The sequence below is a fragment of the Garra rufa genome, chromosome 23 (assembly GCF_049309525.1).
Source record: "Garra rufa chromosome 23, GarRuf1.0, whole genome shotgun sequence".
NCBI lineage: Eukaryota > Metazoa > Chordata > Actinopteri > Cypriniformes > Cyprinidae > Garra > Garra rufa.
The window spans coordinates 7525500-7547880 of record NC_133383.1 but is presented as its reverse complement, the minus strand read 5'-3'; the positions used below and the strand labels follow the sequence as shown (position 1 = coordinate 7547880).

Sequence of the window (22381 nt, the reverse complement as noted above, 5' to 3'; positions counted from 1 at the left end):
TGACAGCGAGCTGACCCAGGCGCTTGAACAGGCTGATAATGAGAGGGAGCAGAAGGAGAGATCCATCCAGGAGAATACCGCCCTCGGCGCAGAGATCTTCACCCTTCGCAAGACGCTCAAGGTACGGGCCGAGGTCAAAGGTGAAGCGTCCACCATCTGCGACTGTACCCGTGTACTCCGGGTGTCCTCTTTTTGTAAACTGAACCAGTCCCCAGAGAGCCCAAATATGCAGAGGAGAAAAGTTCCTCTTTGAGTTCAGCAGATTATGTAACTTTAAAGTGTCATTAAGGAAAATAAATGAATGTGTGGAGTTTAATCTCTGAAATACAGAGTTCAGAGGTCAATACTTGTGCACACATTTATGTCTACAGTCGTGGCCAAAAGTTTTGAGAATGACACAAATATTAGTTTTCACAAAGTTTGCTGCTCAACTGCTTTTAGATCTTTGTTTCAGTTGTTTCTGTGATGTTCTGAAATATAATTACAAGCACTTCATACGTTTCAAAGGCTTTTATCGACAATTACATGACATTTATGCAAAGAGTCAGTATTTGCAGTGTTGGCCCTTCTTTTTCAGGACCTCTGCAATTCGACTGGGCATGCTCTCAATCAACTTCTGGGCCAAATCCTGACTGATAGCAACCCATTCTTTCATAATCACTTCTTGGAGTTTGTCAGAATTAGTGGGTTTTTGTTTGTCCACCCGCCTCTTGAGGATTGAACACAAGTTCTCAATGGGATTAAGATCTGGGGAGTTTCCAGGCCATGGACCCAAAATTTCAACGTTTTGGTCCCCGAGCCACTTAGTTATCACTTTTGCCTTATGGCACGGTGCTCCATCGTGCTGGAAAATGCATTGTTCTTCACCAAACTGTTGTTGGATTGTTGGAAGAAGTTGCTGTTGGAGGGTGTTTTGGTACCATTCTTTATTCATGGCTGTGTTTTTGGGCAAAATTGTGAGTGAGCCCACTCCCTTGGATGAGAAGCAACCTCACACATGAATGGTCTCAGGATGCTTTACTGTTGGCATGACACAGGACTGATGGTAGCGCTCACCTTTTCTTCTCCGGACAAACCTTTTTCCAGATGCCCCAAACAATCGGAAAGAGGCTTCATCGGAGAATATGACTTTGCCCCAGTCCTCAGCAGTCCATTCACCATACTTTTTGCAGAAGATCAGTCTGTCCCTGATGGTTTTTTTTTGGAGAGAAGTGGCTTCTTTGCTGCCCTTCTTGACACCAGGCTATCTCCCAAAAGTCTTGGCCTCACTGTGTGTGCAGATGCGCTCACACCTGCCTGCTGCCATTCCTGAGCAAGCTCTGCACTGGTGGCACTCCGATCCCGCAGCTGAATCCTCTTTAGGAGACCATCCTGGCGCTTGCTGGACTTTCTTGGACGCCCTGAAGCCTTCTTAACAATGCAGTGGAAAGTTTTTTTCGGGATTAAGTTCATTTTCATGGCAAAGAATGACTATGCAATTCATCTGATCACTCTTCATAACATTCTGGAGTATATGCAAATTGCTATTATAAAAACTTAAGCAGCAACTTTTCCAATTTCTAATATTTATGTAATTCTCAAAACTTTTGGCCACGACTGTACATTACCAGTCAAAAAGCTTTTGGACAGTAAAGTCTTTTCTGCTCACCATACCTGCATCCAAAGTACAGCAAAAACAGTACAATGTTGAAATATTTGTATTATTTAAAATAATACATATAAATATATTTTAAAATGCAATTTTCAGCAGCATTACTCTAGTCTTCAGTGTCACATGATCCTTCAGAAATCATTCTAATATGCTGATTTGCTTTTCAAGAAACATTTGTTTATTATTATTATTATTATTATTATTATTATTATCAATATTTAAAACAGTTGAGTACATTTTTTTGTCAGAAAAGAAAGATCTAAAGATCAGCATTTATCTGAAATAAAAGGCTTTGGTAGCATTATACACTACACCGTTTAAAAGCTTGAGGTCAGTATCATTTTTCATTTTTAATTAATACTTTTATTTAGCAAGGATCCTTAAATTGATCAAAAGTCAGGATAAAGACATTTAAAATGTTAAAAGATTTCTATTTCAGATAAAAGCTGTTCTTCTGAACGTTCTAATTATCAAAGAAACCTGAACAATTTCAGTTTTAAACTCATCTGTTTTTAATATAATGATAATAAATGTTTTTTTGAGCAGCAAATCAGAATATTACATGACTAGAGACATGACTAATATGACTAGAGTAATGATGCTAAAAATTTTGCTTTGAAATCACGGGAATAAATTATATTTTTAAATATATTCAAATAGAAAGCAGCTATTTTAAATAGCAAAAATATTTCAAAATAGTTTCTGCTATACTTTGGGTCAAATAAATGCAGGCTTGGTAAGCATAAGAGACTTCTTCAAAAAAAATCTTGCTGTTCAAAAACTTTTGACTGGTAGTGTATGTCTCATGCAAGTTTTTGCTCCTGTATGTGCGGTTGTTGCTTTGTGTATTTACGTTTACATGATGTGTGTATGATTATGTTTTTATGTTTCAGGAGAGTCAGGTGGAGGTCACACACCTGCAGCAGCAGAAGGACGAACTGTGTGCTCAGATCCGTGACCTGAAAGTCCCGCTCCACCTCACCTCCGACTCCATCCCTGAACTGAAGAAGAAGCTCCGTGAACTGGAGACCAGAGACAAGGAGCGCTCAGAGGAAATCAGCCAGATGACTGCCAGAATCAAACAGCAGGAGCAGGTACAGGAACCCAAGAAGAGTTGACCTTTTGTAACAGTTATGACATCATAACCATGGGCACATTAACATATGTGACCCTGGACCACAAAACCAGTCATAAGGGTCAATTTTTTTAAATGATTGATGGATGGTTTGTTAGGATAGGACAATATTTGGCTGAGATACAACTATTTGAAAATCTGGAGTCAAATCAAAATATTGAGAAAACTGCCTTTAAAGTTGTCCAAATGAAGTTTTTAGCAATGCATATTACTAATCAAAAATTAAGTTTTGACATATTTATGGTAGGAAATTTACAAAATCTTCATGGAACATGATCTTTACTTAATATCCTAATGATTTTTGGCATAAAAGAAAAATCTATCATTTTGACCCATACAATGTATTGTTGACTATTACTACACATGTACCCGTGCCACTTAAGGCTACTTAGGTTTTGTGGTCCAGGGTCACATAAGTCTTAAAGGCGCAGTAACACAAACAGGCCATCTGAAATCTGTTCTCTACAGATGCACCTGCGCTTTGAGATGGAGATGGAAAGGATGAAGCAGATTCATCAGAAGGAGCTGGAGGACAAAGACGAGGAACTGGAGGACGTGCAGAAGTCCTCACAGAGACGGGTGAGGGACGCAGAATGAATTACAGCTTGACAGACCACCTTATAACCCTGTCTGAAACATCATTTCCTGTCTGTCTGTCTCTGTATGTGTGTGCGCAGCTTCGACAGCTGGAGATGCAACTGGAACAGGAATATGAGGAAAAACAGATGGTGGTTCATGAGAAGCATGATTTGGAGGGGCTAATTGCCACACTGTGTGAACAGGTAACACAAACCCTATAAAAATTGTATAATTAAAAAACATTGTATATAAATGATAGAAATCTATTATATATATATAAATAAACTTTTATGTATAATAAAAGTCTCTAATGCTCACAAAGGCTGCATTTATTTGATCAAAAATTCAGAAAAAAATTTAATATTGTGAAATATTATTACAATTTAAAATAATGGTTTTCTATTTTAATAAACTTTAAAATTGTATTTATTTATGTGATGCAAAGCTGAATTGTCAGCATCATTACTCCGGTCTTCAGTGTCACATGATCCTTCAGAAATCATGTTAATATGCTGATTTATTATCAATGTTGAAAACAGTTGTGCTGTTTAATATTCAGTTTCAGTTTGGAATCTGTGATACGATTTTAAGGATTCGTTAATAAATATAATGTTATAAAGAACAGCATTTAATCAAAATACAAATCTTTTCCAACAGCTGAAGTCTTTACTATCACCTTTTATCAATTTAACACATCCTTGCTAAATAAAAGTATTAAGTTCTTTCAAAAAAAGAAAAAAGAAAAATTAACTGACACCAAACTTTGAACAGTTGTAGATACAATGTATGTTGATACAAAAGATTTCTATATCAAATAAATGCTGTTCTTTTAAACTTTATACTCATCAGAGAATCCTGAAATCACAGTATCACAGTTTCCAAAAAAAAAAAAAAAAAAAAAAATTAAGCAGCACAACTGCTTCCAACATTAATTATAAAAAAAAAAAAGAGGATCTTGTGCTTGGTTCCATTCACATGGATTTTTACATGCACTGACCACGTTTTTACACTTCATAAGAATAAATGAAGATTGCTAGTATCTTGGCTTGTAATCCTTTTATTTGGATACACAACGAATGAATTTCAAGATGAGTTTTTTGCTCTTTGATGGACTCTAACATTGATAATAAATCAGCATATTCGAATGATTTCTGAAGGATCATGTGACACTGAAGAATGGAGTAATGATGCTGAAAGTTCAGCTTTGCATCACAGAAATAAATTATATTTTAAAGTGTATTAAAATAGACTGTTATTTTAAATTTCAATAATATTTCACAATAATACTGTTTTTTCCCTGTATTTTCGATCAAATAAAATTCGCCTTTGTGTATATATAAACTAATTTTCTTTCTTTAAAGAAAGCTTTTTGCATTAAAAAAAATACAAAAAAAGGATGCTTTGTCATATTTTCATAAATAATACTGTTATGTTATTATCATAGACAGCCAGATTCGAAACATTTGCATGCACACATTGTAAACAACCTCTGTAAGTTTCATTGCATTCCAGGCGTGATATTTATTAAATGCAGTATGTGGGTCATTTGGTTAGACGTGCTGCTTGATAGATCACAGCGTTTTAGTCACATCAGGGCTTATGAGGATCTGTAAAGTTGTCATGTTCCTCTCTGTCGTGATGAAAGAGCACTACAGACCGCCCAGCTCTGAATTTACACATCTCTTGCCTCATCTGTCAGTGCTCTTCATTACAGTTTGTTTGTGGGAATATTACAGCTCAGCGAGCATTCTCAACTTCATTTGTATTAACAGCTTAACGTCAGTATGAAATTATATTAGTTACCCCATTTTACTTCTAAAATGTGACATGCTTCTGAGAAATATCTGTAGGGCAATGCTTGGTTTTATCCTTTGGCAAGTGACTGGATGCTAAAAAAGTGGGACAGGGTAAGAAACTAAAAGCGACTGGTGACATCAGGCCAAAAGGAAAGTCATTTTTTGTACACAGTTGAAGTCAAAAGTTTACATACACCGTGCAGAATCTGCAAAATGTTCATTATTTTACCAAAATAAGAGGGATCATACAAAATAGATGTTCATGAGTCCTGAACAATTTTTTTTGCGTATATGCACCATTTCCAACAATGACTGTATAATTTTCAGATCCATCTTTTCACACTGAGAACAACTGAGGAACTCATACGCATCTATTACAGAAGGTTGAAACGCTCACTGATGCTTCAGAAGGAAAACGATGCATTAAGAGCCAGGGGGTGAAAACTTTTGAATGGAATGAAGATGTGTACATTTTTCTTATTTTGCCTAAATATCATGTTTTTTTTTTCTTTCAGTACTGCCCTTCAGAAGCTACAGAAGATACTTACATGTTCCCCATAAGACAAAATAAGTTAAATCTACCCTGATCTTCAAATTCAAAAGTTTTCAACCCCAGACTCTTAATGCATGTTCTCTTCTTCCGAAGCATCAGTGAGCATTTGAACCTTCTGTAATAGTTGCATATGAGTCCCTCAGTTGTCCTCAGTATGAAAAGATGGATATTTTGGTAAAATAATTTAATTAAATTTTTTCGGAATCTGCAAGATCTGAATATATAGCCCCTCTATACATATATTGACATTTAGGCAAACAATAAATAACACTTTTGGGATGTTTGCTGGGACTATATTACTTTATACACTGTTAATACTAGTTTTAATACTTATAGAGGATGTTTTTAGCATTGGACATGCTCTCGCTTGTGTGTCCTGTCCTAGTGTCTAAACTTAGCTAACAGCTTGTGGCTACGCTGAGAGGGTCCTTTAGAGATACTGTACACGCATTCGACCTGAACGTCCTGCCCTCGGGCTGTCGTGAGCTCTCTAATGTGACTGTGCTCTGGAAGCGTGATCGCTACCGAGATCGATATGATGAAGCTACTCATCTGCTGCTGTTAAAAACGACCCAGGTTTATGACCCGAGCTGCACGTAAACACTGCTGCTCAAAATGAGTTTCGTATCGAGTAAGAGCATGTGTAAAGCGCCTGGTTGTCATGCATGTATTGATTTTTCCAGGGCATGTGCATTCACTGCCAACCCAACCTTCCCAACTGTATTACTTATTTCCTCGAGCATTGCTCAAGATTTCAAGTATTGTTCTAGCCATTCATGAAATTTAATGAATGTTTTTAATGTTGCTGAAAATATTGATGTTTTGCCTCTGTATATAGTATTAATACGTTATATATATTAGTTAGCAATTGAATAAATATAATGAATCATGTTGCTGTTTTTATTGTTCATGTTGATGTTTGTCTTTGTAGTCCTGTTTAGAAATATAATATAATATAATATAATATAATATAATATAATATAATATAATATAATATATAATTATTATATTATATTATATTATATTATATTATATTATATTATATTATATTATATTATATTATATTATATTATGTAAGGATCAAGGTTCAATTTCTATGATGTTTAGTAAAAAATAGCAATTTAATAAATATATTAAATCATGTTGCTGGTCTTATTGTCCGCAATGTCAGTTTTTGTGGACCTTTTTATAATATAATATAATATAATATAATATAATATAATATAATATAATATAATATAATATAATATAATATAATATGTATGTAATATAATAAAAATATGTTCCATTACTGTAATATTTTGTAAATATAGCAATTTAATAAATATATTAAATTAAGTGTTTTTTTAGACCTTTTTATAATATAATAATAATATAATATAATATAATATAATATAATATAATATAATATAATATAATATAATATAATATAATATAATGTAATATAATATAATATAATATAATATAATAAAAGGATGTTCCAGTACTATAATATTTAGTAAATATAGCAATTTAATAAATATATCAAATCATTTTCCTGGTCTATTATTGTCCATAATGTCTGTTTTTGTAGACCTTTTTATAATATAATATAATATAATATAATATAATATAATATAATAAATATAATATAATATAATATTTAGTAAATATAGCAATTTAATAAATATATTAACTCATGTTGCGGTTCTTATTGTCTGTAATGTCTGTTTTTGTAGACCTCTTTATAATATAATATAATATAATATAATATAATATAATATAATATAATATAATATAATATAATATAATATAATATAATATAATATAATATAATATAATATAATAATAATATAATATAATATAATATAATATAATACAATGTTTTTAATATGTCCATCCTGGTTATCTTGTTTATATAATATAATATAATGTAATATAAAATGTTTCGTTGATAAGTAAATTAGTACATCAGTAAGTATAGCTTTATATTATATTATATTATATTATATTATATTATATTATATTATATTATATTATATTATATTATATTATATTATATTATATTATATTATATTATATTATATTATATTATATTATATTATATTATATTATAATATTATATTATATTGTGTCTCTGAGTTCATGTGTCCAGAATTTTTAATTTAGTACCAATGGTCTAAAAATCACCACCTTTTCCAGAGATGCCTGTTTCTCCTGTGATTTGAGTGTAAAGGCTTTCTGTTTGTGCTTCAGTGTGATGTACAGATCTCTCTCTCTCTTTCCCTCCTTCCGGTCTCAGGTGGGCCACAGAGACTTTGACGTGGAGAAGAGGCTGAGGCGGGATCTGAAGCGCACACATGCCCTGCTCAGTGATGCCCAGCTGCTGCTGTCCACCATTGAACAGCCTGGGCAGGGTCACGACCCCGGTGCCAAGGAGCAGCTGGAGAGACTGCGCTGCCAGGTGCCACTGCCATCCCATCATCCACACAGCACGGCTCACACACCACACTGCTTATACACCACACATTAATACAGCTTTACATTTGTGGACTTCAGAAGTCCCACCATTAACCCCCTAACTGCAAAAAAATATAGCAGTATTTTTGTGGTGTAAAAATATATTTGCCCAGTACACTTTAAGTAATGTTCTAGCTATTCATTAAATATTATAAATAATGTTTTAATGCATGTTGCTGATCGTATTGTGCATGGTGTAGTCTTTTTAGTCTAACTAATATAATAATATATTATATAAAGTTTAAAAATGTAAAAATATAATATATAGACCTTTTATATAATGACTATCGACCAATCTGGTTAATAGTCAATATAATTTTATATTATAATTTTATATATATTATATTATAATATATATTAATATTATATGAAAATAATATAATATAATAATATGATTTAAAAAAAAACATTAAAAATAAATAAATAAATAGGCATTATATTGGCTATTGACCATTTTGGTTTCTGTATATCTGATTCATCCATTAAAAGCTCAAAATGTAGTAAATATAATGAATATATTTTCTTTGTAGCCTTCTATGTATACTGTACTATAATATAAAATAATATAATATTAAAAATATAATTTAAAATCTAAAAATATAATAAATAGACATTTTATATTGACTTTTGATTTATATATATATATATATATATATATATATATATATATATATATATATATATTGACTTTTATATATATATATATATATATATATATATATATATATATATATATATTACATTTTATAGAATATTATATTAAATAATAATAATATGAGAAAAAATCTAAACATTTAAAATAAAATAAAATAAAAATACTATTTTAATATATAAGCATTGTATTGGCTATTGACCATTCTGATTTCTGTATATTTGAATCATCAAAAGCTCAAAATGTAGTACATTTATGGTAACACTTTACAATAAGGTTCATTAGTTAAACATTAGTTAATGTATTAACTAACATGAACTAACCATGAGCAATACATTTGTTAATGTATTTACTAATCTTTATTAACGTTAGTTAACGGAAATACAGTTGTTCATTGTTTGTTCATGTTAGTTCACACTGCATTAACTAATGTTAACAAAATTTTAATAATGTATTAGTAAATGTTGAAATTAACATTAACAAAGATTAATAAATGCTGTATAAGTCCAGTTCATTATTAGTTCATGTTAACCAATATGGTTAACTAATGTTAACTAATGAACCTTATTGTAAAGTGTTACCCATATAATGAATATTTTTTCTTTGTAGTCTTCTATGTATAATAAAATATAATATAATTAATATAAAACATTATATAATTTAATATAATTTAAAATTATTTAAAATTATTAATTAAAAATTTGAATAATTATTTAATAATTTAAAATATAAAAATATAAAAAATAAAAAACATAATATTGACTATTGACCATTCTGCTTTCTGTATATCTGAATCATCAGTAAAAAGCCCATATCTGTCAAGCACTAGTTCAAAATTTGATAAATATAGCCATTTAGTATATAGTAATATAATTTATATATATATATATATATATATATATATATATATATATATAGAGAGAGAGAGAGAGAGAGAGAGAGAGAGAGATGGATAGATAGATAGATATGTAGATATATTATAAAGAATTAATATATTTAAAATATAAGTAATATGATATTTTTATATGTAATATAATATAAAAAAAGTTTTCAAATATAATAAAAAAATATGTAATATATAGGCATAATATTGACTATTGACTGGTTTCTATATATCTGTGTAGTTTATTAAAAAGCTCATATCTGTCAAGTATAGCCATTTAGTAATTCTAATGAATATATTTTGTCCTTGTAGTCTTTGTGGCATAAGCTTTATTGTCCCAAATATGACACAAAATCTTCAGAATCTTACAAAAAAATTCCAGGAATTTTCTGAATGCAATTAATCAGGGATTAACTATAAAATATCACCTAAAATGATGAAATACAACTTGACTGCAAATTTCAACTAAACGAACTTTTTATAAACAAAAAAGTGCTTGTGTGCATATACAGTGCCCTCGAAAAGTTTAGAAATGCCTTAGGTGTCATAAGTCCTTACACCTTCATTATCATGTCAGACATGTCTCTTTAGCAGCTGTGATGTCTGATTGCTTGATTAAATTTGGCCTATGTTTATTTTTTTGAAGGTTACTGGGTCAAATAACCTTTATTGCTTTAGGGGTTGATTGACAGTTAAGGTTAATACACAACCAACCAATTAGAACACAGTTTAGAGATTGATTAAAATAGTGCTAGCATTTCCCTGATGAAAACACCTGCCTAAAACAGCCTAAAATTGTATGCCGGTCTTTAAACTGGTCTTTCTTGAGCAGCAAATCAGCATATTAGAATGATTTCTGAAGGATCATGTGACATTGAATGATGCTGAGAATTCAGCTTTGCATCACAGGAATAAATTACATTTTAAATATATTCGAAGAGAAAACAGTATTTTTTAAATTGTAATAATATTTAACAATATTCCTGTTTTTACAGTTTTTATAGTGGTCTTTATTTCTGTAGTTGCCTTTATTTAATTTCGTCTCTGTGTATTCTAGCTGGAGGACAGTGAAGCCAGACGCTTGGAGGCTGAAGGCACACAGAAGACTCTCTCTGCAGAGCTGGAAAACGCTCAGATCGAGCTGGAGAGCATCTGCAAGCAGAAGAGCCTGGTGAGGCCCCGAGACATGAAATGAAAGGAGCAAAGGGCTGATCTCAGGTTTATCTTAGTGAGCCTCTGTCTGTTGTTCCAGGTGGATGAGCAGCTGGCTCAGCTACGCTACGAGAGGACGGACCTGATGAAGAGACTGGAGGAAGACCAGGAGGATCTCAACGAGCTCATGAAGAAGCACAAAGCCCTCATTGCTCAGGTCTGCCGGAGTTACACACGCGTGCATCACTCTTGAGGAGTTATGACAGTCGCTCAGCTGTTTTCAAAATAGTGTGGCTTTTCCAATAAAGAGCTGTGTTTTCCCATCATGTAGTCGGGAAGCGTGACAAAATGCTGTCATTTGTCACGTTGCGTTGCACACTCTCCTAAAACATCCTCTCTCTCGAGTCTGATTCATTTGAGCAACACAGTGATTCATTTTGCTAAATGGATGCTTCATTTCAACTGGGGAAAAAAAAGTATCCTTTCACTTGAGTCATCACTTAATAGTGGTTCCAGTGCTTGGGCAACATCATTAGATGTTTTATTTTCATAGCAATATTACTGAGGTTTATGACTATAAAATTATATATTATAAAATGGGGTAGTTTCACTGTAGTCTAACTTTTTTGGGAGTAGCTTGGAAAACATTTTCAGAGTAGTGGACTGGTGTGTGTGTGAGGTTATGTAAAACATCTCAAAGCCAACCAAAGATGTTTGTTCATTCCAGTCTTCCAGTGACATCTCTCAGATCCGAGAGCTTCAGGCTGAAATGGAGGAGCTGAAGAAGCAGAGACAGACCCTACAGGAGGAGGTGAGACAGACCTGCAGACACACTGAGATATAGACGTGCGATGCATTAGATGTCCATTCACGTGTGGAACAGGCACATATGGACATGTTACAGCAACATGGGCCGACTTACAGTTTACTACTACTCTGTACTTGTTCGTACTAGTTCATGTTAGTATGTTCGTGCTAATATGATGTACACTCCTATGAAACTAGCCAGAAATTTTGAAGTACTTTTAAAAGCTTAAAGTTTGAAGGGTTTCAGTTTAAAAAAAGATTACATTTTAATTTTAAAAGCCAGATCGACAGATAGATAGATAGATCAAACAACAAAAAAACAACAACAAAACAAAAAAAACCAAATCAGCTAAAACCAGGTAAAACCAGCTGATTTAGAAAAAGACACCCAAAACCAGCTGATTTAGCTAAAGAAACCCCAGCTAAAACCAGATTATTTAGCAAAAACCATTTAAAAAACAAGCTACCAGTTAATTTAGTGAAAAACATAGATTTAACTAGCTGATTTAACCAAAAACAGTTAAAAACAGCCAAAACCAGCTGATTTAGCAAAAGAATCCAGCTAAAACCAGTTAATTTAATGGAAAACAGCTACAAAAACAGGTAAAATCAGCTGATTTAGCCAAAAGAGCCAAAACATTTTATTCACTTCATTTAGCGAAAACAATCTAAAAACCAGCTAAAACCAGTTTATTTAGCAAAAAATATAGATAGATGATAGAAAAGCCGGATAGAAAAACAGCTAAAAACTAGGGGAGAGCGGGGCACAACCTAACACTTTTTGAATTTCGCGGGTTATGTAAATCCACTTGGAGTTCAGAGTACAATTTTTTTATCCACATTATTTTCACACTTGTCTAGTACAAATATATTGCTTTGTTTCATATTTACAGTGTATACGTTTTTCGTTATTTACCTCAAAAGAAAGGAAGTGAAACGTGACAACATGCCCCCTAGGTGGGGTACATTGTAACATCTGAGGGGCACGTTGTAACACGACCATATGACAGCTTAAAATGTTAAAAATATGTTGTGTAAAAAATATACACAACAAACTAAAATATTTTGTCAGTAAAACACGTGTTAAATTTTTCAAATGAAGTAATGACGTTTTTAAAAAAAATAAAAATAATCTAATTTTGGAGTTTGACAATGAACACATCACAACAATGCTTTGAACGGCCCTGATCGCAACACATTCAGAAAAACACTCCCCTGCCTCCACACACAGCTCTCATAGAACACGACACACATAAACCAGCCAAAATGCTTTACATTTCTTGAAATAATAACTTCTGAACATTAAACATTGATTGTCAGCCTTTATTCACCTGTTTCTCATCAAAATCCTTACAGGTAAATAGTGTAAATTGCATCGCTAATGTCATAGAATAGTATAGTTTAATAACAGCGGGGCATATTGTCACACAGTGTTACAACGTTCCCCATCTGCGCCACTGGAATATAATACAGGTTAGTGTCTTCTGCTGGTTTGCGAAGCATTAATAAACTATCTAAACTGATAAATAACAAATTGGAGATTAAAATAATAGCAGATTTGTCTAATTTTAAATGAATATTAAAAACTGAAATGAAAAGTTTACTTCAGCCAGAAATGTACTTTTACTATGGTAAAATAAATATTCAGCGATATCTTCAAAATGCTTTTGAATTTTGGCGCTCCTTTTTCTCTGCATAGTGTTGCTATGGCAACTAGTAAATACTGTAAATTTGGTTATGCTAGCATGTGTGGAAATATTTAAACCACGTGTGTTACAGTTAACCCCGCGTAAGGTTGTGCCCCGCTCACCCCTACTAAAACCAACTGATTTCACAAAAAAATCAGTTAAAATAGTTAATTTTGAGAAAACCAAAACCAGTTAATTAGTAAAAAAAAAATTGATAGAAAAGCCAGATAGATAGCAAAAAACAGCTAAAACCAGCTGATTTTGCAAAAAAAACCCCAGCAAAAACCAGTTCATTTTGTGAAAACCATCTGAAACCCAGATAAAACAAGTTAATTTCACGAAAAATATAGATAGAAACCAGTTAATTTGGTGAAAAACACCCAAAAACATCTGATGTAGCAAAAAACCCAGCTAAAAACAGTTAATTTAGCAAAAGCCATCTAAAAACCAACTAAAACTAGTTTATTTAGCAAAAAATATAGATAGATGATAGAAAAGCAGCTAAAAACTACTAAAACCAGCTGATTTCACAAAAAACAGTTAAAATAGTTAATTTTGCGAAAACCAGCTAAAACCAGTTAATTTAGTGAAAAAAATAGATAGAAAACAGTTCATTTTGTGAAAAACACCCAAAAACATCTGATGTAGCAAAAACCCAGCTAAACACAGTTAATTTAGCAAAAGCCATCTAAAAACCAGCTAAATACAGCTGATTTAACAAAAAAAGCTAAAACCATTTAATTTAGCAAAAAACAGTTCATTTAGCGAAAACTGTCTAAAAACCAGCTAAAACCAGTAAATTTAGTGACAAATATAGATATAGATAGAAAAACCAGATAGAAGGCAAATAAAACTGCTAAAAACCAGCTGATTTTGCAAAAAAAACAGCAAAAACCAGTTCATTTTGTGAAAACCATCTGAAACCCAGATAAAACAAGTTAATTTCACGAAAAATATAGATAGAAACCAGTTAATTTGGTGAAAAACACCCAAAAACATCTGATGTAGCAAAAAACCCAGCTAAAAACAGTTAATTTAGTGAAAACAATTTAAAAACCAACTAAAACTAGTTTATTTAGCAAAAAATATAGATAGATGATAGAAAAGCAGCTAAAAACTACTAAAACCAGCTGATTTCACAAAAAAGTTAAAATAGTTAATTTTGTGAAAAACAGCTAAAACCAGTTAATTTTGTGAAAAACACCCAAAAACATCTGATGTAGCAAAAACCCAGCTAAACACAGTTAATTTAGCAAAAGCCATCTAAAAACCAGCTAAATACAGCTGATTTAACAAAAAAAAAGGTAAAACCAGTTAATTTAGCAAAAAACAGTTCATTTAGCGAAAACTGTCTAAAAACCAGCTAAAACCAGTAAATTTAGTGACAAATATAGATATAGATAGAAAAACCAGATAGAAGGCAAATAAAACAGCTAAAAACCAGCTGATTTTGCAAAAAAAAACCCAGCAAAAACCAGTTCATTTTGTGAAAACCATCTGAAACCCAGATAAAACAAGTTAATTTCACGAAAAATATAGATAGAAACCAGTTAATTTGGTAAAAAACACCCAAAAACATCTGATGGAGCAAAAAACCCAGCTAAAAACAGTTAATTTAGTGAAAACAATTTAAAAACCAACTAAAACTAGTTTATTTAGCAAAAAATATAGATAGATGATAGAAAAGCAGCTAAAAACTACTAAAACCAGCTGATTTCACAAAAAAGTTAAAATAGTTAATTTTGTGAAAACCAGCTAAAACCAGTTAATTCAGTGAAAAAAAATAGATAGAAAAGCCAGATAGATAGCAAAAAACAGCTAAAACCAGTTAATTTAGTGAAAAAAATAGATAGAAAAGCCAGATAGATAGCAAAAAACAGCTAAAACCAGTTAATTCAGTGAAAAAAAATAGATAGAAAAGCCAGATAGATAGCAAAAAACAGCTAAAACCAGTTAATTTAGTGAAAAAAATAGATAGAAAAGGCAGATAGATAGCAAAAAACAGCTAAAACCAGTTAATTCAGTGAAAAAAATAGATAGAAAAGCCAGATAGATAGCAAAAAACAGCTAAAACCAGTTAATTCAGTGAAAAAAAAATAGATAGAAAAGCCAGATAGATAGCAAAAAACAGCTAAAACCAGTTAATTCAGTGAAAAAAATAGATAGAAAAGCCAGATAGATAGCAAAAAACAGCTAAAACCAGTTAATTCAGTGAAAAAAAATAGATAGAAAAGCCAGATAGATAGCAAAAAACAGCTAAAACCAGTTAATTCAGTGAAAAAAATAGATAGAAAAGCCAGATAGATAGCAAAAAACAGCTAAAACCAGTTAATTTAGTGAAAAAAATAGATAGAAAAGCCAGATAGATAGCAAAAAACAGCTAAAACCAGTTAATTTAGTGAAAAAAATAGATAGAAAAGCCAGATAGATAGCAAAAAAACAGCTAAAACCAGTTAATTCAGTGAAAAAAATAGATAAAAAAGCCAGATAGATAGCAAAAAAAAAACAGCTAAACACAGTTAATTTAGCAAAAGCCATCTAAAAACCAGCTAAATACAGCTGATTTAACAAAAAAAGCTAAAACCAGTTAATTTAGCGAAAACTGTCTAAAAACCAGCTAAAACCAGTAAATTTAGTGACAAATATAGATAGAAAAACCAGATAGAAGGCAAATAAAACAGCTAAAAACCAGCTGATTTTGCAAAAAAACAGCAAAAACCAGTTCATTTTGTGAAAGCCATCTAAAACCGGAGAAAAGTCATAATTGTGAGATGCAAATTCACATTTACGAGTTTTTAACTTGGAAGTGTGAGATATAAACTCAGAATTGCGAGAAACAAATTAGAATTGTCAGATAAAAAGTCACAATTCCCTGTATTTTTCTATTCCATAGTGGAAACAAAAAACAATTGCATAATGAAAACGTAGTCAAAATTATGAGACCTGTGAGCTATAAACTTGCAATTGCGAGAAAAATTCAGAATGGTGAGATAAAGTTGCAGTTACCTTTTTATTTTGTTATTCTGTAACAGCCTTTTATAGGGAAACACTGATGCTGTTCTCACATACTTGCTTGTATTATGTTATTATTTTGACTTGCGCTGAGGAAAACTGTTGTGACCGTGGAGCAGAAATCTTGTTGTGTTTTGTTGACCTGTTAGCTCATTCCACAAACATGGTCATAACCCAGCGGTGCTTATCTACCCAGCTCCAGACCAGCTTAGCTCGTGTGCAGTTTCTAGAGTCGTCTACGGTGGCCCGCAGCATCGTAAGCAAGCAAGAAGCTCGTATCTGTGATCTAGAGAACAAATTGGAGTTCCAGAGAGGACAGGTCAAGAGATTTGAGGTCAGTCCAGACCCATTAACAGCTCAACTACTCTTTCTCAGAGAGGATCTTTATAGTCTTACGGTGTGTGTTTGTAGGTGCTGGTTCTGCGTCTGCGGGACAGTGTGGTGCGTCTGGGCGAGGAGCTGGAGCAGGCAGCCCAGGCAGAGGCCAGGGAGAGGGAGAACTCCCGATACTATCAGCAGAGGCTGGCGGATATGAAACTGGAAATGGATGACCTGAGTGTCAGAGAACAGGAGAGCAGCCGTCGACGCATAGAGCTGGTGACTGATACCCACACAAATACACCATTCTGCTGTAGCTCATAAAACTTGTGTTTGGACAAGAAGTTTTTTAATGTTTTTTAAAACAAAAAAGTCGCATCTGCTCATCAAGCATGCATTTATTTGATCCAAAATACAACAAAAGCAGTAACATTGTGAAACATTTTTACTATTTAAGAAGTGTCTTTTTGCATTGCAAATACGATTTCATTTCATGCATGAGAAAATTTTTAGTTTTGGTCAGCTCTCCTTTTAAAATAACTGTTTTCTATTTCAATATATTTTAAAATGTAATTTATTTCTGTGATTTCAAAGCTGAATTTTTAGCATCATTACTCCAGTCTTCAGAAATCATTGTAATATGCTGCTCAAGAAACATTTTTTATTATTATTATCATCAATATTTAAAACAGTTGAGTACATTTTTATTTCAGAATTCTTTGATGAATAGAAAGATCCGAAGATCAGCGTTTATCTGAAATAAAAAGCTTTTGTATCATTATACACTACTATACCATTCAAAAGTTTGGAGTCAGTATAATTTTTTCTTTTTCTTGCTGTTCTTCTGAACTTTATATTCATCAAAGAAACCTAAAAAAATTCTACTCCGCTGTTTTCAACATAATGATATTACATTTTCAGTTTTCTGAATATTACAATGATTTCTGAAGGATCATGTGACTGGAGTGTTGATGCTAAAAATTCAGCTTTGAATCACAGGAATAAATTATTATTTAAAAAAAATATTCAAATAGAAAACACTTTGGATAAAATAAATGCAGGCTTGGTGAGCAGAAGAAACTTCTTTAAAAAGCATTGAAAATCTGAATGGTAGTGTATTTTTACAATATTTAACACACAATTAGTAGTTCAAATATGGAATTTTATTTATTTTATTTTATAATTATAAAATATAATTATTAAATTTAATCATATTTCATTGTTCTTAAAAAAATTTAATTAAATTATCTTTTTTTTATTAAAAAATAAATTAAATAATACATTTATTTAAAACAAAAGGTAAATTGCTTGGATATTCATTTTGAGATTTAAGTTTACACTTATATTATTGTTAATATACTTTATATATTTTACTATATTATCAGTAATAACTTTGAGGGTGAGAGGATGGTAAAGGTAATCAAAATGCATACATATGCAATATTTAATATGTGATATATTTCATTATGTACCATAAAAAATTGGGCTCAGTAAGATTTATTTAGAAAAAAATCTGAAAAAAGATTTATTGAATAAAAAATACAGTAAAAACAGTAATATTCTGAAATACTTTGACCAACTTTGTTTTAATACATCCTAAAAATAAAGTGTATTCCTGTGATCAAAGCTAAATTTTCAGCATATTTACTCCAGTCTTCAGTGTCACATGATCCTGCACAAGTCATCCTAACATGCTCATTTGCTGCTCAATAAACATATCTTAATATTATTTCTTAATATCATCAACAGTTGTGCTGTTTAATATTTTTGAAAGTTCAAAAGAACAACATTTGATTAAAATAAAACACTTTTGCGACATTATAAAAGTCTATGCTGTCACTTTTGATCAATTTAATGCATACTTGCTGAATAAAAATATTAATTTCTTTAAAAAAGGAAACCTTACTGACCCTTAACTTAATAATTAAATTAAATAAATCAAAGTTCTGATTGTGTATCCCAAAGAATGTCATCAAATTTAATAATTTCTGTAGGTAAAGGTAAAAATGGTGCATTCATTTTTTTTATTCTTGAAATGATCTTCAGTTAAAATGTAACTGCTTTTGTAAAACTCCACGGCACATTGAACGACTGTCCTCATAACTAATGTATTCATATCTACAGCCGCTCGGTGCATTTTCCCCTTAGTGGCCGCCCACAAGCCTGACACGTTATTACCCATGAGAATACAGCGATCTGACTGAAAAAGCTGTAAATATTCATAATTTAACACAAAGGAGGAGGCCCTGCGTCATTACAGCACCTGCCGGCGTGTAATGCAATTTGACCTGCATGCTGAGAGTCAAAGGCATTCAATATTATGAATATTAGCTACAGTGTTAGCGATGCCTGGCGCATACACAAAGACAGAAGTCTGGGATGCGTTTCTTCCCGATGCGCGCACACACACATGCTGAGGCTCTCCAGGTTATTGGTTATGAAAGGGAGGGGGCAACAGCGAAGGTGTGGTTGTCATGGAGATGAGAGGAGCGGAATGGGATTTGTTGTATCAATAACCTTGAGGAGACAATGGGAATTAATCATAGACAGACAGTGGCGGCTCGTCCAGGAGAGCAAGGGACTGGGGACGCACAAAGAAGGGAAGAGGAAAATGAATCGTGTAATCAGTCGCTCCGCTGGCTCTCGAGCGCTCATTATCAAATTATTTCGTAAAACAAGAGCTCGCGATCAATAACGCACCATTGTCCTTTAGCAAACAAGCACTTTAGAAGTTAAAGAGAGAGGCTTGCCAAAAATAAAAAAACACGGTAACACTTTCTATGAAGCCCCTATTTATAACACATTATAACGGTATTTCTAAGGCATTATAATAAATGCATAATGCATTATAAGAAACTTTATAATATGTTATACCATCTCATGAATAATCATAGCAACAATTATAATACATTATAATACTTGAGTATTTGAGGTTATAACTTTTAAGATTATGATCATTTATACCACACAATGAACGGCATATTAAATCTTCTTAATTTATAATGGACTATATCATATTACATTTATTTTTTACATTATATTACGTTTTATTTTGATGGTCCCCTAAGTCTATTGACTATAAGCTTAAACTTTCTAACTACATGCCAACTAACACTCCTTAGAGTATTAGTAGGCTTAGGTTATGGTTGGGCTAGGTAGAATGTTCATGTACTTGCAAAGTTACTTATAATATAACATAATAGTTTGTCTTTTGGGGAAACATCGAAATTTAGTGTTAGCATATATTCAGCATAATAATAATTACTGCTAGCTGACATGCAGTTGCAAAGTTACTTATCAAAAGCTGTCTGAAGGGTACCATCAAAATCATCAAACTGTTCATATTACACATTTATCTAAACTGATACCTGATCTTAGGGTTCTTTCGGAAATATTATTATAATTACTTATAAGTGGTCTTTGTATGATTTAAGTAAAGTGACATGAGAAACATGGCAAGATATGAGACTTATAATATGTTATAACTATGAGGAGGTAATCATTCTCTTAAAAGCTATAACCACAAAAAAATACAAATTATAATACATTAAAACTGTTCTTTTGAATACTCATGAGATGATATGATAAGGTTTTTTATAATGCATTATGCATTCATTATAATGCCTTAAGAATACCCTTATAATGTATTATAATTACGGGCTTCATAGAAAGTGTTACCAAAAACACTCTAATACAGTGATTTAAAAAAAAAAATCTGCAGAAATTAAGGCCAGTGAAACGTAAGTATTTTACGTTTAATTTAAATATGTATTTAAATAAGTATTTAATTTAAATATATTAAAATATATAATTACATAAAATATAAGAAATAAGATAGAAATATACAATATATTTTTTTCTATCTATCTGTCTATCTATCTATCTATCTATCTATCTATCTATCTATCTATCTATCTATCTATCTATCTATCTGTCGTTCTATCTGTCGTTCTATCTGTCGTTCTATCTATCTATCTATCTATCTATCTATCTATCTATCTATCTATCTGTCGTTCTATCTGTCGTTCTATCTATCTATCTATCTATCTATCTATCTATCTATCTATCTATCTATCTATCTATCTATCTATCATCATTTGACATGATTTTTGCATGAAATTATTTAAAATTATTGCTATTATTATTTCAAATAATAGTGTTTGAAGAAAGTTTGCTATATGCTTGGATAGTGTATAATTTCCAGTGGATTTTCATCATGCTTTTATTTTATTTTATTACATTTTATTTTATTTTATTTTGGAGGGGGGTGCCTTTATTTTTCCATTTTTTTTTGGAATTTGTGTATTTGGTTTCATTTGATTTTATTCAGTGATGTTTTTCAGCGAATCTAACTATACAACTTTTTTATTTGTTGGACTTGCTTTATTTATTTTACCTAGTTTTTTATTTTTTTTGGGGGTGGGGGGTTGCATTTTTTAGTAACATTTGTTTTTTATATCTTTAATTTTTTACTCTAGTTTATTTAATTTTGTTTATTTGGTTTCTTTTTGCTTTTCGTGTTTGTTTGTTTTTTTCAGCAAATCTAACTTAACTTTTTATTTTGAGTTGCTTTATTTCCAATTTTTTGGAATCGCTGTATTTTATTTTATTTTATTCAGGGTTTGTTTCTTTTTTTTTTCTTTTTTTTTTTGTTACAGCAAATCTAATTATAGAACTTTTTACTTTATTTTTGATTTATTTTATTTTTCCTAGTTTTTTTATTTATTTATTTACATTTTTTTTTGGGGGGGGGGGTGCATTTTTTAATAACATTTTACCTTATTAGGGTTGCTTTATTTTATTCTTTTATTTATCTTGTTTTTTATATTTTTAATTTTTTATTCTAGTTTATTTAATTTTGTTTTTTTGTTTTCTTTTAGTTTTCATGTTTTGTTTTTGTTTTTCATACAACTTTTTATTTTGAGTTGCTTTATTTTATTTTATCTCGTATTTTATTATTTATTATTATATTTTATTTATTTTCATTTAAGTTTTAGTTTCATCAGTATTCTATTAATAATGATTAATTTCAATATAAGATATAAGAAATAAAGGTATAGTATACCTTATGCTTTTCATTTTTTTACATTTATTTAATTTACTTTATTTAATTTAAATATATTTTATTTTGGGGGAGGGTCGGTGCATTTTTTATTTTTGCTTTTTATTTTGTTTTGGTAACTATATTTTTTACCTTGTTTTTTATTTTATATTTTTTATTTTATTATACTTTATTTTCATTTAGGGTTTGTTTGTTAATTTGCCTTTCATCTATTAATAATAGTATTTAATTTACATTTCAAATGAAAAATATAAGAAATAAGGGTGAAATGTTTAGTCATCTTATTTAACTATCTTAACTATTTATTAATTTAAATCTATCTATCTATCATCTATCTATCTATCTATCTATCTATCTATCTATCTATCTATCTATCTATCTATCTATCTATCTATCTATCTATCTATCTATCTATCTATCTATCATCTATCTATCTATCTATCTATCTATCTATCTATCTATCTATCTATCTATCTATCTATCTATCTATCTATCTATATATATATATATATATATATATATTTAATCATTTAACTTTTAATTAATTTAATTTTAACTTTTGTTTCCTCAGTATACTGTATTCTTTTAACAATG

General features: G+C 30.9%; 1 protein-coding gene across 1 annotated transcript in view; it reads left to right on the top strand.

Moving 5' to 3' along the window:
* Positions 1 to 22381, top strand: part of LOC141299866 (unconventional myosin-XVIIIb-like) — a 78840-nt gene that overhangs the window by 41250 nt on the left and 15209 nt on the right. Inside the window, exons 30-39 of the mRNA XM_073830232.1 lie at positions 7 to 121; positions 2545 to 2745; positions 3255 to 3365; positions 3464 to 3568; positions 7996 to 8157; positions 10806 to 10919; positions 11001 to 11117; positions 11628 to 11711; positions 16604 to 16741; positions 16819 to 17004. Coding sequence (XP_073686333.1) covers positions 7 to 121; positions 2545 to 2745; positions 3255 to 3365; positions 3464 to 3568; positions 7996 to 8157; positions 10806 to 10919; positions 11001 to 11117; positions 11628 to 11711; positions 16604 to 16741; positions 16819 to 17004 — 1333 coding nt within the window. The remainder of the gene's footprint in view (positions 1 to 6; positions 122 to 2544; positions 2746 to 3254; positions 3366 to 3463; positions 3569 to 7995; positions 8158 to 10805; positions 10920 to 11000; positions 11118 to 11627; positions 11712 to 16603; positions 16742 to 16818; positions 17005 to 22381) is intronic.